This window comes from Paramisgurnus dabryanus, chromosome 12 (genome assembly GCF_030506205.2).
Source record: "Paramisgurnus dabryanus chromosome 12, PD_genome_1.1, whole genome shotgun sequence".
Classification (NCBI taxonomy): domain Eukaryota; kingdom Metazoa; phylum Chordata; class Actinopteri; order Cypriniformes; family Cobitidae; genus Paramisgurnus; species Paramisgurnus dabryanus.
The window spans coordinates 22,989,775-23,006,454 of NC_133348.1; the positions used below are offsets into that span (position 1 = coordinate 22,989,775).

The window sequence follows — 16,680 nt, forward strand, 5'->3', positions numbered from 1 at the left end:
AAAACACGTCATGAATACAAATTAAACACTGTATCCAAATCTAAAATGGGCAAATAAAGTCACAGCGATGCTACGGAATACATATCTGTGGTTCCCCTAAGAACATTACGGGAACAAAAAGAGATCAGATGCAAAAGCCACTAAACGCCACCTGCATCAAAAAATTAATAATGATATTAATCGAATGGTCTCTGCATACTGTACTACATATTTTCATGTAATACTTTCGCTTCAAGTCCACTTAATTCCAGTTTGTTGGCAGAATCTGTTAAAGAGCACCTATTATATGATTCACGGTTTTACATTTCCTTTGGTGTGTGAGTATTAGAACATCTTAACAATATGCAAAAGGTCCAAAAATATCTACAATTATGACTTTATTCAGCATTGTCTTCTCTTCCGGGTCTGTTGTAAATCTGCGTTCAACACACTGCTGATGACGTACGCACGGCTGATCTGTTATCTGGTGTGCCCCAGGTTCGTTTATAGTCTGAGGGATTAGGACATCCGAGACGGGATTACGCATCATTTTCAAAAATATAGCAAAACCAAAATACAAACAATGTAAAATAGTTCAGCGTGTGTCTCCCTCAGACTGTAAACGAAGCTTGGGAGCACCAGATAACACATCAGCAGCGTCGTACATCAGCAGCAGTCACTATAGTGTGGTAAACGTGGATTGACAACAGACGCGAAAGAGAATACAATGCTGAATAAAGTTGTGATTTATGTTATTTTTGGACCAAAATGTATTTTCCATGCTTCAACAAATTCTAACTGACCCACTGATGTCACATGGACTACTTTGATGATGTTTTTATTACCTTTCTGGACATGGACAGTATACCGTACGTACATACATAAATAGCCTTATGAAAAAATGCCAATTTACAAGACAAAATGTAAGAAACACTAAGGAGGGATTTGCATCTAAACTCAATTTTACCTTTTAATAGTTTGTAGAACCTTCATTCACTACAAACTACAATCAATTATGCAACAGAAAGGTTACATTTTCTTTATGGAACCTTCAGCCCAACAAAGAACAAACCTTAATTTTTTTTAATTGTAGAGCAAAATTGCTCCTTTTTAAATTGAAACTGCTTTCTGATATTGATTGTCTAATATATTATGGGTCCTATTTTTTAATTCCGCTCAGCTGTAAGGCACTCAATCATGATTTAGGATGTAATAGACAAGCTAATTAGTCTCACAAAAAGCAGAGGAGCACAGAGACAGATTCAGTACTTGAGCTCATGCCTCTGTCGCTGTGGAGAAAATAGAAAAGCGCTGAACTGGATTAAATCTCGCGAGCATCTCCCGGAGCAGTGCTCTAATGGACTTTACGTGTTTGTGTAGGCGTTTGCAAAATGCGGAAGGGATACATTTTGTCCCTCAACCCGAACCCGGCAATGATACAAACAATAACAAATGCAAACCCTTAGCTACGTTACATAACTGCTGCTTTGAAATCAATTCGGCCTTGTCGTACAATGATTTCTTTCCAGATGTCTATAATAATGCATTTCTCACTCATGATGAGGCTGAAAAATAAGAAGTTCTTTCCTATCTGCTAAAATCCCATGATGCATCCCATCCGAAACAAATCCCACAATGCTGGAGGACTGCATTCCGTATCAGAGTCATTATTAATGTCCTCTGTTGATACGAGTGGCAGGCGCTGCTCTCTACCTGTATACTGATATGATCATACACTGTTGGGGTCAGGACTGATTGTTGGTCTTCCTTGCTAGGGGCCCTGTGTAAATTGGATAGAAATAGGTCGTACTACAGCTCTGCACCACTGTTAATCATTTTTTAGGGGTGACAGGGCAACCTTGGTAAAGGCTCACTATGACATCAAAGTGTCTGTGGGTGCAATGCACCTAACCATTTATTTTAATGAGTCTCCAGATTTGCAACTACATGTTTGTTTTCGTGTAATAATGTGAAAAATTGTTCATTGTGAGGATACATAATCTACACACTAGCTGGGGTGCATTGGTTAATATATTTAGTTTTCTAACAAAAATGCTCATAGGAAAGAAAAATCCCAAATGGGATCTCTTTAAAGGGACATATCCTAGAGGTAAACATTTGATTTTTACCGTTTTGGAATTCATTCAGCCGATCTCCGGGTCTGGCGGTACGACTTTTAGCATAGCTTAGCATAATCCATTGAATCTGATTAGACCATTAGCATTAGCATCAAAAATAACCAAAGAGTTTCAATATTTTTCCTATTTAAAACTCAACTCTTCTGTTGTTACATCGTGTACTAAAAACGACGGAAAATTTAAAGTTGCGATTTTCTAGGCAGATATGGCTAGGAACTATACTCTCATTCTGGCATAATAATCAAAGATTTTGCTGCTGTAACATGGCTGCAGCAGGTGTAGTGATATTACGCACTGCCCGAAAATAGGGACTATTTTCCGCTGCTGCGTAATATCATTGCTATTTTTGGGCTCGATGCTAATGGTCTAATCAGATTCAATGGATTGTGCTAAGCTATGTTAAAAGTGGTAGCGCCATACCCCGAGATCGTCTGAATTCCAAAACGGTAAAAATCAAATGTTTAACTCTAGGGGAGCTGGAAAATTAGCATGTTTTTTAAAAAAGTGGAGTGTCCCTTTACATACGGAGTAACTTTATTACTGTAAGTCAAAAATAAAAAATAAAAAAATTCTTGTCACACTTTTCTATTTCACCACATGTGTGCAGTAATGTAAAGGTTTATATCTTATATTTGTCCATTAGTAGATGAAAAACACATATATTATGCTAATATACGGTAAAGTGCAGTTTGGTGCCGAGCCAGTTTCATTTCAGTTGTCCAACAGATGCTCAATGACATTTTATGATTTTCATAAATGGATTTCGTAGGGGACCATCTGCAGTCATTACGTTTGGCACATTTACCAGATATTTAATGTGTTTGCGTCTCAGGATAGGTTACATCTTCCCTTATCATACTTTCGGAAAGCATAAACAATGTTTCTCTGTTTCAACATCACAGTCCCAGTAACCAAGAATGCATAATGCTAACAGCGTAGATTGATGCCAGATGAATGTACGGAAGGTGCTAATGACACATAATGAATTACCAATCACAACATTAAGTACCGCACAGGTCCTTCTCATACAGTATAAATACATTATCTATGTTCCTCGCTGACCGTTAATAGAAGGTTATGAAACCATTTATCAGGTTGTTTTCATTTCAGTCCTGTAATTTAACTTGCTCTTCCCGGCTGAGAGCTCATTGTCCTTGAAGTAATAGAGGTTACACGTGTCCGGATGCAGTTTCAAAGAAATTGTTATACATGGCTTGGCATTTGCTCTTTAGTGATGTGGAAAATAATTGTTTGGTAAATGAAGATATGGTGGCACTGTCAGCCTTTGCTGTTCACGGCTCAAAAGCAATGTCTTATTTTATATCTGAAGACAATTGTATAAACATAGCCGATAAGTAAAGACTGTGCCTTAAGACCTTATCTGAAACAATCTATTGTAGCAATTATAGGGCTAATGAGTCTTACTTTCAGATTGAAATGAAATCAGTCTACAATTTTACTGACTTAAAACAGTTATGATCAGTTTTGAAGAAATAAAAATTGATGACTAACTTGTAAGACTAGTCTAAACAGTTTATGCAACCGGCCACAGACGTATGTATGCAGTATTAAAGGATGTGGCAAACCCCAAAAGGAAAACACCACTACTGAAAAAAATATGTCCATACGTCATTTACTGTGCTTGAAGTCTTCTAAAGCCATTACTGAAAGAGCTTCTAAAGCTTTAAATAACAGACCAATGCCATTTATCACTGATGATCTTCCTCTTTTATGAAGCTGCCAATTCTGAAAATGTAAAAGCGAACGTCATTTTGCATCAACAACGTCAACCATGGAGTGACTCGTCTGAATGTGCCATTTTTAGCTCCAGAAGGAGGGAAGTCTATTACTAATGGCATCCTGAACGTCTGCTTCTTACAAAAGATATGACTTTAAAAGGCTTGGTGAAAAGGGAATGCATTTCACTCTTATGGTACTCTCATTATGTTATCTTGGCCATTTTGGAGCTTGTCACTATAAGCTATAACCTACTTTTTGGACAAATTTTTGGGTGAATTACTATAAAATCATCACATAAAAGAAACAATCCTTGAATGTACTACATCTTCTTCTTACTTTATGCCATTCCAGCATCTATGGCTATATTCATGGCGAGAACCAGTTAATCCATACACAAGTTTCATTTAGACAAGTTGATCCATACACAGGTCAGGGGAGGGACAATTTGGCATATCCAGTTTGCCTAACTTGCATGTTTTTGGCTTTTGGGAGGAAACCAGATTACCCAGTAAACCCACACTGACACAGGAGGAACATGCAAACTTCACCTGGGGCCCGAAAAAGGGACCTTCATGCTGTGATGCAACAGTGCTACCCACTAAGCCACTGTGCCACCCCCCTTACATGTACTAAATAGTTCCACTATCTACCGCATTAATATTATAGTCCAGGCAAAATAGCGTTTTACGACAGACTAATTGTAAAAGAATTTTTTTCACCATAGATCATTTCTATGAGGTGTCCAGAACAACATACTAAAAGTCCTAAGAAATCCTAGTTGAGGAAATATGTTAATTTCTCATCAATCCGAAATGTGTGTCAATAAGGCCATACTACAGTACAACCCAATGGGGCTATTTTTTTCCTTTACTCCTATCAAAATGAAACTTTACACAATGAAAGTACCCATGAAAAGTAAATTTTTTTGTATTACAAGTTGCTTTGAAAATTAAATTTAATATGCAAATGAGCTATACACTAATCGAATATGCCCAAAATACACCCAAAAGTAACTTTTTGGTATTACAAGTTTCTTTTGAAATGAATTTGAATATCCACATGAGCTTTACACTTATTTAATATGTCCTAATTTGCATAGGCAGAAACATCATTCATATGATAAATATATCGGCCCAATGTTCATCCAATCATCCTGCTGCTTTTAGACTGGCCTCTAACCTGAAAACTGCCTGGCTTGGTAGTTCCTGCCAGCTGTATAACCCCCACCGGTATAATCTTCAGGGTCACGGAGGAACACAAGCCTCCCCACCACAACAAGGTAGCAACAGAAGGGGAGGCCTTTTTCGTGTTTTTGTTTTTTGGTGATTTTGTTTTTACATCTTTTTTTAAATCCAGCCTGGATCCTCGACCCCTTCTCTGTGGCTCATGGTTCTGGCACCTCCTATATCAGTTCCTGGTTTGTTCTTTGCTTAGTTCTTCCCCTCTGGGTCATATTCATCTGATAAATCAGGCAACTGTGAGTTTGTACAGCTATTACCACAACATTTTCCACAAATGTTAGTGCAAGGGGGTCCATGTTTTTTGCATGTGCATCTCTTTGTGCTGCAGTCTTTCTTGCAACTACAGTTGACGTAACTATCAACTCCAAAAGTGCAGCAGTAAGTAAACATGATTTTAAATGGTAAGGATCAATCTTTCTGCAAATGTAATGATTGAGCTGAAGTTTAGAGCTGCTGTGTGCATCATGCCATCCAGATCTGAAGCCCGGAAAATGCCGCTATAAAGTATAATGTGGTTATAATGTAACGCTATAGCCTAAAATGTAAGTGAGCATCTTATTTATGTATTTAATTTTTTTCGATTCAATTTTATTTATATAGCGCTTTTCACAATTTGGTACCTTTTAGACCTATGCGTATTGGTTTAGTCACAGCAGTGATTAACAAAAATTCGGCTAAGACCAGCATAAGCTGGTAACTGGTTTTTGCTGATTTAAGGTGGCAGTAGCTGGTTTAAGCTGGTCCTCCCAGCCTGGGAAAAAATTGACATGGTGTTGGCTCGTTACGCTGCTTGGCTGATCAGTCATTATTGGCATTAATCTCCCATCCAAAACATGGCACCCCCAAGGTTTTGGGTCCATAGGTTCACTTCCCCCTTTCCACTTCATCATTTGGTAAAAGACCCAACGACTATGGAACTTTGCAGCTGCTGACGTTGGAGGAAGAGATTGAGCTTCCACTGGAGATGAGTTCTGAGTTACTTTAATAAAGAATTGCCTGTTATCTCAGCATGTCCAGTGATTCATCCTTTTGCCCCCATACAGTGATACTAGAGCTTTTTCACCTGCAATGATGATGCCTTTTCCCACATTTTCCTGTGACTGGCTAAACACCTTAGCTTGTTTGAGAAAGCTCGTGTCATTCTTTACTTTTTTCAGTGCCATCCCTTTCCTATGCCAAATAGACGAGATGTAGAATTACAGCCTCAAAATGATTGTGGTTGGATTGTTTGAAGAGCTCGATGTGTCATCTTGAATGGAAAAAGTCTGAAATCATTTAGTTGCTTTTAAATAAAAATCTATAATATGGTATAGGTTTTCGTTCCCTAATTAAAATGTAAGTATGGAAAACAATCAATTACACATTCTTAATAAAAATGTCATTTAAATTCTGAAACATAAGAGGATTTTATATAAATTGTTTCAGCACTGACTCATAATAGTGCCCCAACAAAATAAATGGCCAATTGCACTGCATTGTAATGAATGTATTTTGTAATGCAATTTTTTTTACCCATATCAATGCTGCAAGGAAACCTCAGGTACATTTATGCTGTTATACTAGTGACCTTAAGAAAAAAGGAATCAGTCTTTCTTGTGTTTTGTTAATAAATTTACTGTATTGATCTATTTTTTAGCTTAACATGCATTTAAATTGTACAGATTTTGCTAGTGCTGCAATTCAGATTGCTTTAGTGAGGCAATTTTATCAGATGAATATAACCCAGAGTGGAAGAACCAAGTAAAGAACAAACCAGGAAATGATATGGGGGTGCCCGAACCAAAAGCCACAGAGAAGGGGTTGAGGATCCAGGCTGGATAAAAAACATAAAAAAATGTAATAACAAAAACACACACAAAAAACACAACTCTCCCCTTCTGTTCAGGCTTGTGTTACTCCGTGACCCTGAAGATTATACCGGTGGGGGTTATACAGCTGGCAGGACTTACCAAGCCAGGCAGTTTTCAGGTTAGAGGCCAGTCTAAAAGCAGCAGGATGATTGGATGAACATTGGGCTGATATATTTATCAAACATATGAATTATGTTTCTGCCTATGCAAATTAGGACATATTAAATAAGTGTAAAGCTCATGTGGATATTCAAATTCATTTCAAAAGAAACTTGTAATACCAAAAAGTTACTTTTGGGTGTATTTTGGGCATATTCGATTAGTGTATAGCTCATATGCATATTAAATTAAATTTTCAAAGCAACTTGTAATACAAAAAAATTTACTTTTCATGGGTACTTTCATTGTGTAAAGTTTCATTTTGATAGGAGTAAAGGAAAAAAATAGCCTCATTGGGGTGTATTGTAGTCTGGCCTTATTGGCACACATTTCGGATTGATGAGAAATTAACATATTTCCTCAACTAGGATTTCTTAGGACTTTTAGTATGTTGTTCTGGACACCTCATAGAAATGATCTATGCTGAAAAAAATTCTTTTACAATTACTTCTATTTTTTGCTCCAAAATGAGTTAGTTTGCCTGGACTATTAGTGAATTTTTAAAATATACATTATTCCATAGTTTTCAACCTTTTTGTAATGCTTTTGTAAATTTCGAGACAGACCCTGTTTTAGTTTGAAAACTATGGAGTTGCGCTGCAGTATAGACAAACTTTTTTCGCAACATTTACTGCCTGATTGGATGTCCTGGATCTTTGTGTATTTGTTCATGATTTGTCAAGCCTCTTATGCTACCAAAAGATGACAATGACCATCTTGACAATGACCATGTCAACATTGGGATTAAAGGCAGGATAGGCAGGAATTATCTAAAAAAACTTTTTTACAAATTTGTTTAAACTGTCTTTATATATCAATACATAAGTAAAATGTAAGTACTCTGAAAAAGAGAGTATAAAAATCGAGTGTCTGTAGACCTCTCACCACTGTTTTAAACACAGCTCATTTTTCCATTCATTCCACCCCCTCCCTTCTGGGTTTCTTCTAAAGCCACGCCCCAAAACACATGAACGCGCGAATTACCTCAGACAAGCGGAGAGGAAGGAGCGCAGTGTATGTAATAACATCAAGTCACAATCACAAGTAATAATACACCTAACTTTATCACTAGGAATATAAACAGATGGCTTTTATAAACGGATGGCTTTTAGTACTCACTATTAAGCCAGTGTTTTGCATGGAAGAGTTTCCGTAATGAAAGCATTGTTGACTCTGATGAGGACTACACTCCGCAGACAATACCGCTACCGCATCGACTCGAGGAAAAGCCACGTGATATTTACTCGCGTTTGATTGCTTCGTTTATTCCTTTTTTGCCTTGTTTGCCTATGCTGACTGGATATGCAGGTACTGTGAGATGTGAATGCACTCTCTGTGAGTTGTGAATGCTGTTTCTCTGCCGTACTTTTGCTCTTCCTAGAGTGCCTTGTGCACGTTCAAATCAATCGGGTGTGCGCATGTCTGGGCAGATCCCATAGCAATGGGTGGTGCCATGGTCGCGAGTTTCAGAGTACTTACATTTTAATTATGCATTTGTATATAAAGACAGTTTAGACAAACTTGTAAAAAAGTTTTTTAGATAATTCCTGCCTATCCTGCCTTTAAGGGAAAATAAAGGAAATTTCTCGAACCCTAACATTGTTTGTATGGCTCTCTTGCATCTGCAAGTGACTTGTTATACACACAGGTCACAGACGTTGCATTCCTGAACACCTTCTAAGTTAAAGCACAAACAGCAGTGTTTCCCTAAACGCAAAAATACAACAACAAAAAATGCACACCCCATCAGCCCACACATTCAAATAGCCTTTTGACGCAATGAAATAAATATATGGCAAATACTTTTAAACGTTATTATAAAATCCTTTTTAGATCAGGCACTTAAAGGTCAGCTCAGTACCGCTAAATGGGTCCTACATCGACCCAGGTTTGAGTGTTGTTTCGGCACGAACATTATGGGTCGAACCGTCACAGACAGATATGCAGTGAAGAAAGCTTTCGATGACTGAAAAACAATAGCATTCTCATAAATTAGGAAAGTTGGTGCTGAAAACTGAGTTTTTCGAGGTGGGTGAAAAAATACGCATTTATTCTCCCTTATTGCTCGCAGTCTGTTGCGGTTGTCAAAAGTGGGAACATTAAACACCATTGCGAAACTAAACATAGACACTTTGAAGAAACTTACCGTCAGCAGTACGAGGTAAGGATGCGAAAAATAAATGAACTAAAAGCCCAGTATGAGCGACCCAAACGGGACAGGTCCTCATTCAACATCCAACAACGAGCCTAAGAGTTTTAACTGAAAATACAGTGGATTTAAGGAAAGCATAACAAGCCCTTTACAGATGGGGAAATAGTGCATGGATGCTGCATGTGAAACATTTTTAGATGGAAAAGAAAGACATGAACTGAGGGGAAAAAAATATTTAAAGTGTTAGCTGGAAAGGACAAAGCAATTTCTCCCACTAAAGTTCTCAGTCAGATTAATGTATGCAAGTTAACATAAATGTAATCTGATTTTTTTTAACTAGGAAGATTACTGTATGCTTCCATCTTTAAGTTAATCTCAGTTCAACCTGTTTTATTTCATTTGAGCTTAATTACATTTTTATGGACTTAAATACGCTGGTGGGTGGACGTGCGTCCTAATGCGTGTGGCGGTTGTAGCCTGGCGCATGGCTCGTCATCCTCCACACATCCTCGTGAAGCTTTTTTTCTTCTTTCATTGGCAGATGTCGTTCGAGTGGTATGTTACAGAAATACTACCGCCTGCTTTACCGGAGGTGATTGTAGCGATCATAAACTACGGCCAGTGGGATTTTGTTAAAAATGCTGGAGAAATACGCAAAATTGTTTAAACGGGATGATGGAAAGAATGGCGGGAAAGAATGGTAAACAACAACCTTAAAGCCACATTATATAGATTTTCACCAATAGAGGTCGCTATTACACAATAATACAATAACAAAGGCGAATTGCACTTCATTAAATATATCACACTGTGCAAGTGGTTCTTGGATATTTTATTTTTTAAAAATCTTACATATTGTTATTGATTTTCATCATATACAAACTGCTAAAACGGTTAAAACAGTAATAACACTGTTGCCCCACATGCAAGAGACAAGCTATTATTGCCGCAATAAGCTTTTTTGTATGCGCATGCTCAGTGTTTGTGAATGGTCATGTTTCATGTGTTTACAGTCATGTATAATGTGGACGGAGATCTTCCTAAAATGCTGATATAGACGAGGATAGCTTTCATTTTAAAATGAATGCACCAGTATAAAAAGGGACTGATATATGATATATATTTTATTAAATACTGTATATATTCTCTGTTGCTACAGCATCTCTGTTAGATAATGAAGCACAAGTCAGATGCACTCAAAGCTGTTGCATAACACTAGGAAGCACTGAGGTCACTCTGGGCAACACATTGATCATATGAGCAAAAACCAGGAGGGCACACAGGACACAGACGTCCTGTCTAAGTAATTCACAGGAAACTGACACTTTACAAACTGTCCTGAGATCAGATACAGGCATGTCCAAAACTCACCAAAGAACTGGAGCAAAATAAACTTCAAATATGACAAAACAGAAAGTTAACATTACGTTGAATAACGTATTTCTAAAATAAAATGCTTTTCTGAATTATTTACTAAGAGAATGAAATTTTATTGTGTCAATGTTTTGTAGCCATATTGAATGTAATCATAAATGCATATAAATATAAAGAGAACAGTCAATTAGAATGGTGTAAGGGTCAAAGGTCAAAAATCATGTAACATTACATATTGAATAGTCAGAAATGTTTTTAAACATCTGCCCAGTGAAGTGGACATCATACATACAACCAAACTCAGCTAAACAGCAAGTGTGAATACTGATTCATGAACAGCTTTTTTATCTAAAGTGTGGATTTAAATGAAAGCTGAAACCGCAGCAGAAGGTCCATTTGGTGAGTGCAATAAAGAGAACACACCAACACAGTAATTTGTCTTCACAGCCACCATCACTATGTTATCTTGTGCTCTAAAGACCTGAAGGCATGCGATGGATTCTGGTTAGAGACTCGTACATACATTTCATTCAATGTTCAGCTGTTTGTTCATCTCAGGGTAGATAATGCAATCCCAGATGGCACTGCAGAACGCTTTATCAACACAAACCGCAGAGGGAACATGTCTCCGGGGAACATTGCACTTTCTGGAACATGATGTCACTGTGACTCAACACCATTTAATAGTTATTTGTGACCAGCCTACAAAGTGTCCAAACTGGAGAATTCCAGGATGAAGGTGAGACAAATTTTCCGGCATTCCATGACATTCCAGAAAATAGATATTATGTATTGTGTAAGATCTGAAAATAATATCTCACATTTGTTTCACTCTGATTAAATTAACTGTATAATTAGATCTTACATAGAGTAAAGCTTTTTTTACACCATTCAGGCCTTTTAAATCTCAGGGGGGTTAAAGACCGACAAACCTTGTTGCTATGTGCCTACTGTAGGGCAAAGCACTTTTAAAAGATTCATAATGGAAAAAATTAATCAGCTGAATCGGTTAAATCCTTCAGCATTGGAAAATGAATTCACTCATGAATTTTGATGAAATAATAAAATCATTATGCACTGCAAAAAAGTCAAGGTTATTTTCAACACAGGGTTGGGTAAAAAAGAGACAAACCCAGCCGTTGAGCTAAATTCATATTTATATTTGAACAAAAAAAATGGCTTAAAAAAATCCAGTATTTTTGCGTTGACAAATGGGAGAAATCCAACCCTTTGTGGTATAATTTAACCTGTGCTGGGTTGTTTTTACTCACTGTTGGGTCCAATATGAAAATGTTCTGGGTTAATGTAACCCTGCGGCTGGGATTATTCTGAACCAATTTTCATAGTGTAATAAGATCACATTGTACTTTATACTGTACAATCATGTATGCCATCTAAAAATCATTTGCTCCACTGTATCACCCGTGCACAAACACCACCTCATTCTTGCCGACACAGACATCATAAGCTATCTGAACTCTGCTTTAGCAGTGATCCATGAACAATTTACCTTACTAGGGATAAAATAGGACTACGTTTCAGTTTAAGGTTAATGTAATTGGTGACCAGAGTACACCAGGTCTGGCCCGGAAATAAAATTCTCTTATCACCTCACGACATGCAAAGCTGACAATTTGTAACTGGCACACATCTTCTGCACAAGTCCTCACATTAAGCACTAAAATATGCTATATGATCAAAAGTATGTAGGCGCCAAGCTATTCCATACTGTATGCAGTATGTGCCTATTAAAAGTATGTGCTTATAATTTCAATTCATTAATAGTGAGTTGTTCCTCCTAAGCTGTAAGCAGCTTCTATTCTTCAGGGAAAGATATTTTGCTAGATGTTGAAACATGGCTGTGGGGATTCATTTCCATCCGTTCCAATTCATCCAGAAGGTGTTGAAAGGGGTTCAGGTCTAAGCTCTCTGCAGGCCCCTAAAGATCTTTCACACCAGAATTAGTAAACTACTGATGGCTTTTACTTTTTGGTACTTTTCATTTTGCTGAAATTGAAGTAACCAAATTCATGCATTAGAAAAGTGATGTCTGCAAACCTTTGGCCATGTTGTACATTGTTCTTTTTCACCAACAGCAAAGTTCTCTGTTGTCAGGGAAAAGAAACATCAAGTAATCTCTGTCGTAAATCATTTCTGTCATTTGTTTATCTCTGCTTTTCGTAAACCTCTGTCTTTGCAATGTACTAAGTTACAGCTTTTACAGTAGATGCACGATCATGAGCATGACATTTCTTACATGTTTCTCTGTAATACAAATTTGGGTGATTCTCACAAAATTTATGAAGTGTCATGAAACACTTTGATATGAAAGTAAATGCTATCACAATAAGAAGCATACAGTTACAAACATCTCTTCATGTACTATTTTCCACATGATTTTAAATGATATCACACAAACCAATTTTGTTGTTTTTTCCTGGAAAACTTTCATTACCGCAACGTGTCCATGACTGGATTTGGGTTCTTTGACATGGAAATATTTATAATTAAAAAATCTAAAAAATAAAAAGCTTCAGTGCATGTTATACTATAAACATTGCAGAGAAGAAAAGTTCGCACACAGTAATCCAAATAATGTCAAACATTTATTCTGTGCCGAAATAATCCAGTGGCCAAAGATGCAGAAATACAAATGTTTCCCTCTCTGCATTGATCTAATTTTTTGGAGTTACGCACCGGAGTTACCACTGTATTGGAATAGAGGCGCGGACGCCATCCCTTCACACATATAAACATTTACAGTAAATAAACATGTGGTATTTGGTGATCATTGGTAAACATAGAGACAATAATAAGGAATATAAATGTGTCCAAGACCAATTTTCTCCTCCTCCGCAACAATTAACAAAAGCACTCAAGGAACTAACATTATCAACAACAAAAAAATAGTTGGAAGAGACATAACTGACTGTGACACTCAAGATGGCTACCAGTTATGCAGTTCTTATTTTTTCTCCCCAGATAAAAGTTAAAATTTTGTTTTTCATAGTACCTAGACAGCTTTTTAGCTCTCATTACCAAAACATGAGTTTGTAAATGCATATATTTAATGTAATATCATGTTGTGGTAATGATAATTTTTGATAATGATAATCTAAAAAATGTAAATAGCTATATAGGAAATATTTTTTTAAATCCTCTAATGGTTCTAGTAAGTTCAGACCTTAATCTTATTATGTGTAAAAAAAAATTGGTTTCAAGGGCTTTTCAAACATTCTGATGCTGGACACCTTCTAAATCTGGATTTCGTGAGAATCACCCATTTAATTTAGTACATCTTGCTGAGCAGCAGATGTATACTGCTTCATACAGTTTACATACTATAACATTATTATGCATTAATGAGAATTAATACACATTTATACACATTTTATTTTGCTACTTATTACAGTTATAATTTATTCTTTATAAAAAGAGATGTGCTGATTTTTTAAGAGAGCTCTTGGATTTTAAAGACCTCAAAAGAAATGCTGTGCATGTGAGAACATGAGCATCAAATACTCTACAACCTTTTCAAAGCCACCCCAAAATCCCAGATGACTACATCAGGAAAAAAGAGGATCACAGTATTAAGAAAACACTTTCACGCCATAGATTAAAATTCTTCTCAAACCCAATTGACTCACATTTACAGTAATATATCTTACAAAACAACTACTAATACATTCACTTAATAGTGCTATTTCAATCAATTGAGATAGTATTTAGTCTCTGGTCCATCTTTAGGATGATCTGCCAAGTTTACAAATGTTTTAACACTAGCAAAAGCAATGGCATAATACTATGATAAATTGAAGTTTATAACATCTAAAACATCCCTTCATCTCATTATGTACTGTAGTTAGCATGTTACATTCTTTCCTTGGGTTAAAAAAGCATCCAAAGTAGGCGAGCATCTGCCGTAACCTACTTTGCATGCTTTTTCCTTTATGCATTTTAATTGGTATTGCATTGCATTCAAAAACGCATACAACTGGCAACATACCGCATCCACTGCAACTCAGCAAATCAAAGGTTAATCACATTTCAACAAGCACACTGCCAAGTGCATTCAGACAATTTAAAACAGAATATCAATTTGCTTAGAAGCGGCAATGTTTAATTGTAAAAATTAAACTTACTTGCTGCCACCAGAAACATTACACTGCCGAAGAGCAACAGTCCGACAGAGTTACTGAGAGCAAGAAGACGAGCCATATCGCAGTCTTTCAGTCCTTCACAAATCTCAACGACTCCAAAAAAGATGTACCTCTTTGCTTCTACGATTTTGTGTTATAACATAATTATAAAATGACGCATTCATCCAGATAAAACATATTACATGAGGTAAAAAAGCTGCAGAAATCTCACGATGGACATCATGTTCAACGACTCGGTTAGCACACGTGTCTGAACGTCCATCTCAGCAGCAGGTTGAATGCTGACTTTTCTTCGCTATCTCAAGCTAGAATTCTCAAAGGTTTCCCGACGTATTCATGATGGTCGAGTACTTCAGGCTTTCCTCAGTTTGTGAGGAACTGTCAGCGTCTGAGGTGTATTGAGATCAATGGACGGAGCGAGTCTTCAGCACGCGGACAGCTCCACAGCTGCTGCGCGTGAATGCGCTTTAGCGAACGAGACAGCACGAAGATGTATTTATAACCGTGCACGTGTAAATCCCAGTGTCGTAACATCCCTCAAATGCCAGGACTCATTGAGCTGTCTCACTTAATGTGCTGTACAAGACCAAACTCATTGGGGTAGTTTAATTCCTCCTTAATCATACTTCTGTTTTACATTTATGGGGTTGGAATGCCTCCTGTTCACTGACTACATTTCAAACACCTCTGCCATAATTCGTTTATGGAAAAATACAATGCCAAACACTCATTAAAAATAAAGCTGAACCACAGAAGAACCATTTTTGCTGGCCCAAGTAAACTCTAATTAACAAATATCAAACAAAGTTCGCAACAGATTCACACTGATTCAACAAACACCAACCAAGACATACATTTTAAATTAAAATGGTGTTGGTTGGAACGATTGGGGTTTGTTATATCAGTGTTTCAACCCATGATTTTGTCAAATCTGGACATTTTCTGTTAATTTGTCCCAGCAGTTGGGTTTGTCCATATTTTCCCCAACCATGGGTTTAAACAACCTAGCATTTTTAGATGGGAACAACCTTAAGCAAAGAACCTGTTGATGCACAAAATGTGTTTTTTTTTTTTTTAGAAAAAAAAAATTAAATAAATTATTTTTAAGAGAACCTATGAATGACATATTGGCGGTAATATTGGCGGAAGTTTGAGCAAGAGGGGGAGTAGTCAGGACTCAGGAGTGATGATGTTACTGGGTGCTAAGGTCAAAGTGCTGCAAACTAAGTGCTCTTCCGCCACAATGTAGTTCTCATTTTTTATCTGTTTTAAAAATCGCCATGTTTTATTCTGTCTCTATACTTACTGTTGTAACTAACAGTCTTTAAATAGAGAAAACATGGAAGTGTTGGTGGCTTCTAAATTCATCCCTGTTTGGATCCTAAGGAATGAATGGGGCTAGGCTAAATGCTACAAATTGATGACGCGCTGTACAAAGATAATTATTAAGTGCACGCATTGAATAAAGATGGGGATATATTAATTCGTCTAAGTTGATGTAACACCATAAAATATTGAAAAACAGTGATTTTTTTCCTTTAAAGGAACTATAGACTTTTAAAAGGCAATTTGAAATGGTTGTTTGAAGAACGTTGGAATGAATGGTTCTTTGGGAAACAAAAATAGGTCTTATGAAGAACAGTTTATAGGACCTTCATTTGAAAATTGTGACTTGGTGTAAGATTTTGATGGTGAATCAAATATAGTTTTTTCTCTTACAGAATAACTTTATGAATTTTTACCACATTTTTGTATGTGTTTTCAAAATTTTGTTCGAATCTCATGTAAATTGCCATATAAACACCAATGGGATCACATGTAAAACATACATGTTGTCCACAGATGTTAGATGTTTTTGCAAATGTAAAATTAATGTCGCTTTTCTGT

The 16,680-nt window shown here is 36.7% G+C and overlaps 1 protein-coding gene across 2 annotated transcripts in view; it reads right to left on the reverse strand.

The window, feature by feature from the left end:
• Positions 1-15,294, reverse strand: part of fndc4a (fibronectin type III domain containing 4a) — a 48,814-nt gene extending 33,520 nt beyond the window's left edge. The window contains exon 1 of one of the 2 annotated variants that reach the window (XM_065257236.2): positions 14,776-15,294. In XM_065257236.2, the coding sequence (XP_065113308.1) occupies positions 14,776-14,851 (76 nt within the window). In that variant the 5' untranslated portion in view covers positions 14,852-15,294. The remainder of the gene's footprint in view (positions 1-14,775) is intronic. The other variant, XM_065257235.2, reaches the window with a different exon arrangement.
• Between the last annotated feature and the right edge of the window lie 1,386 nt (positions 15,295-16,680).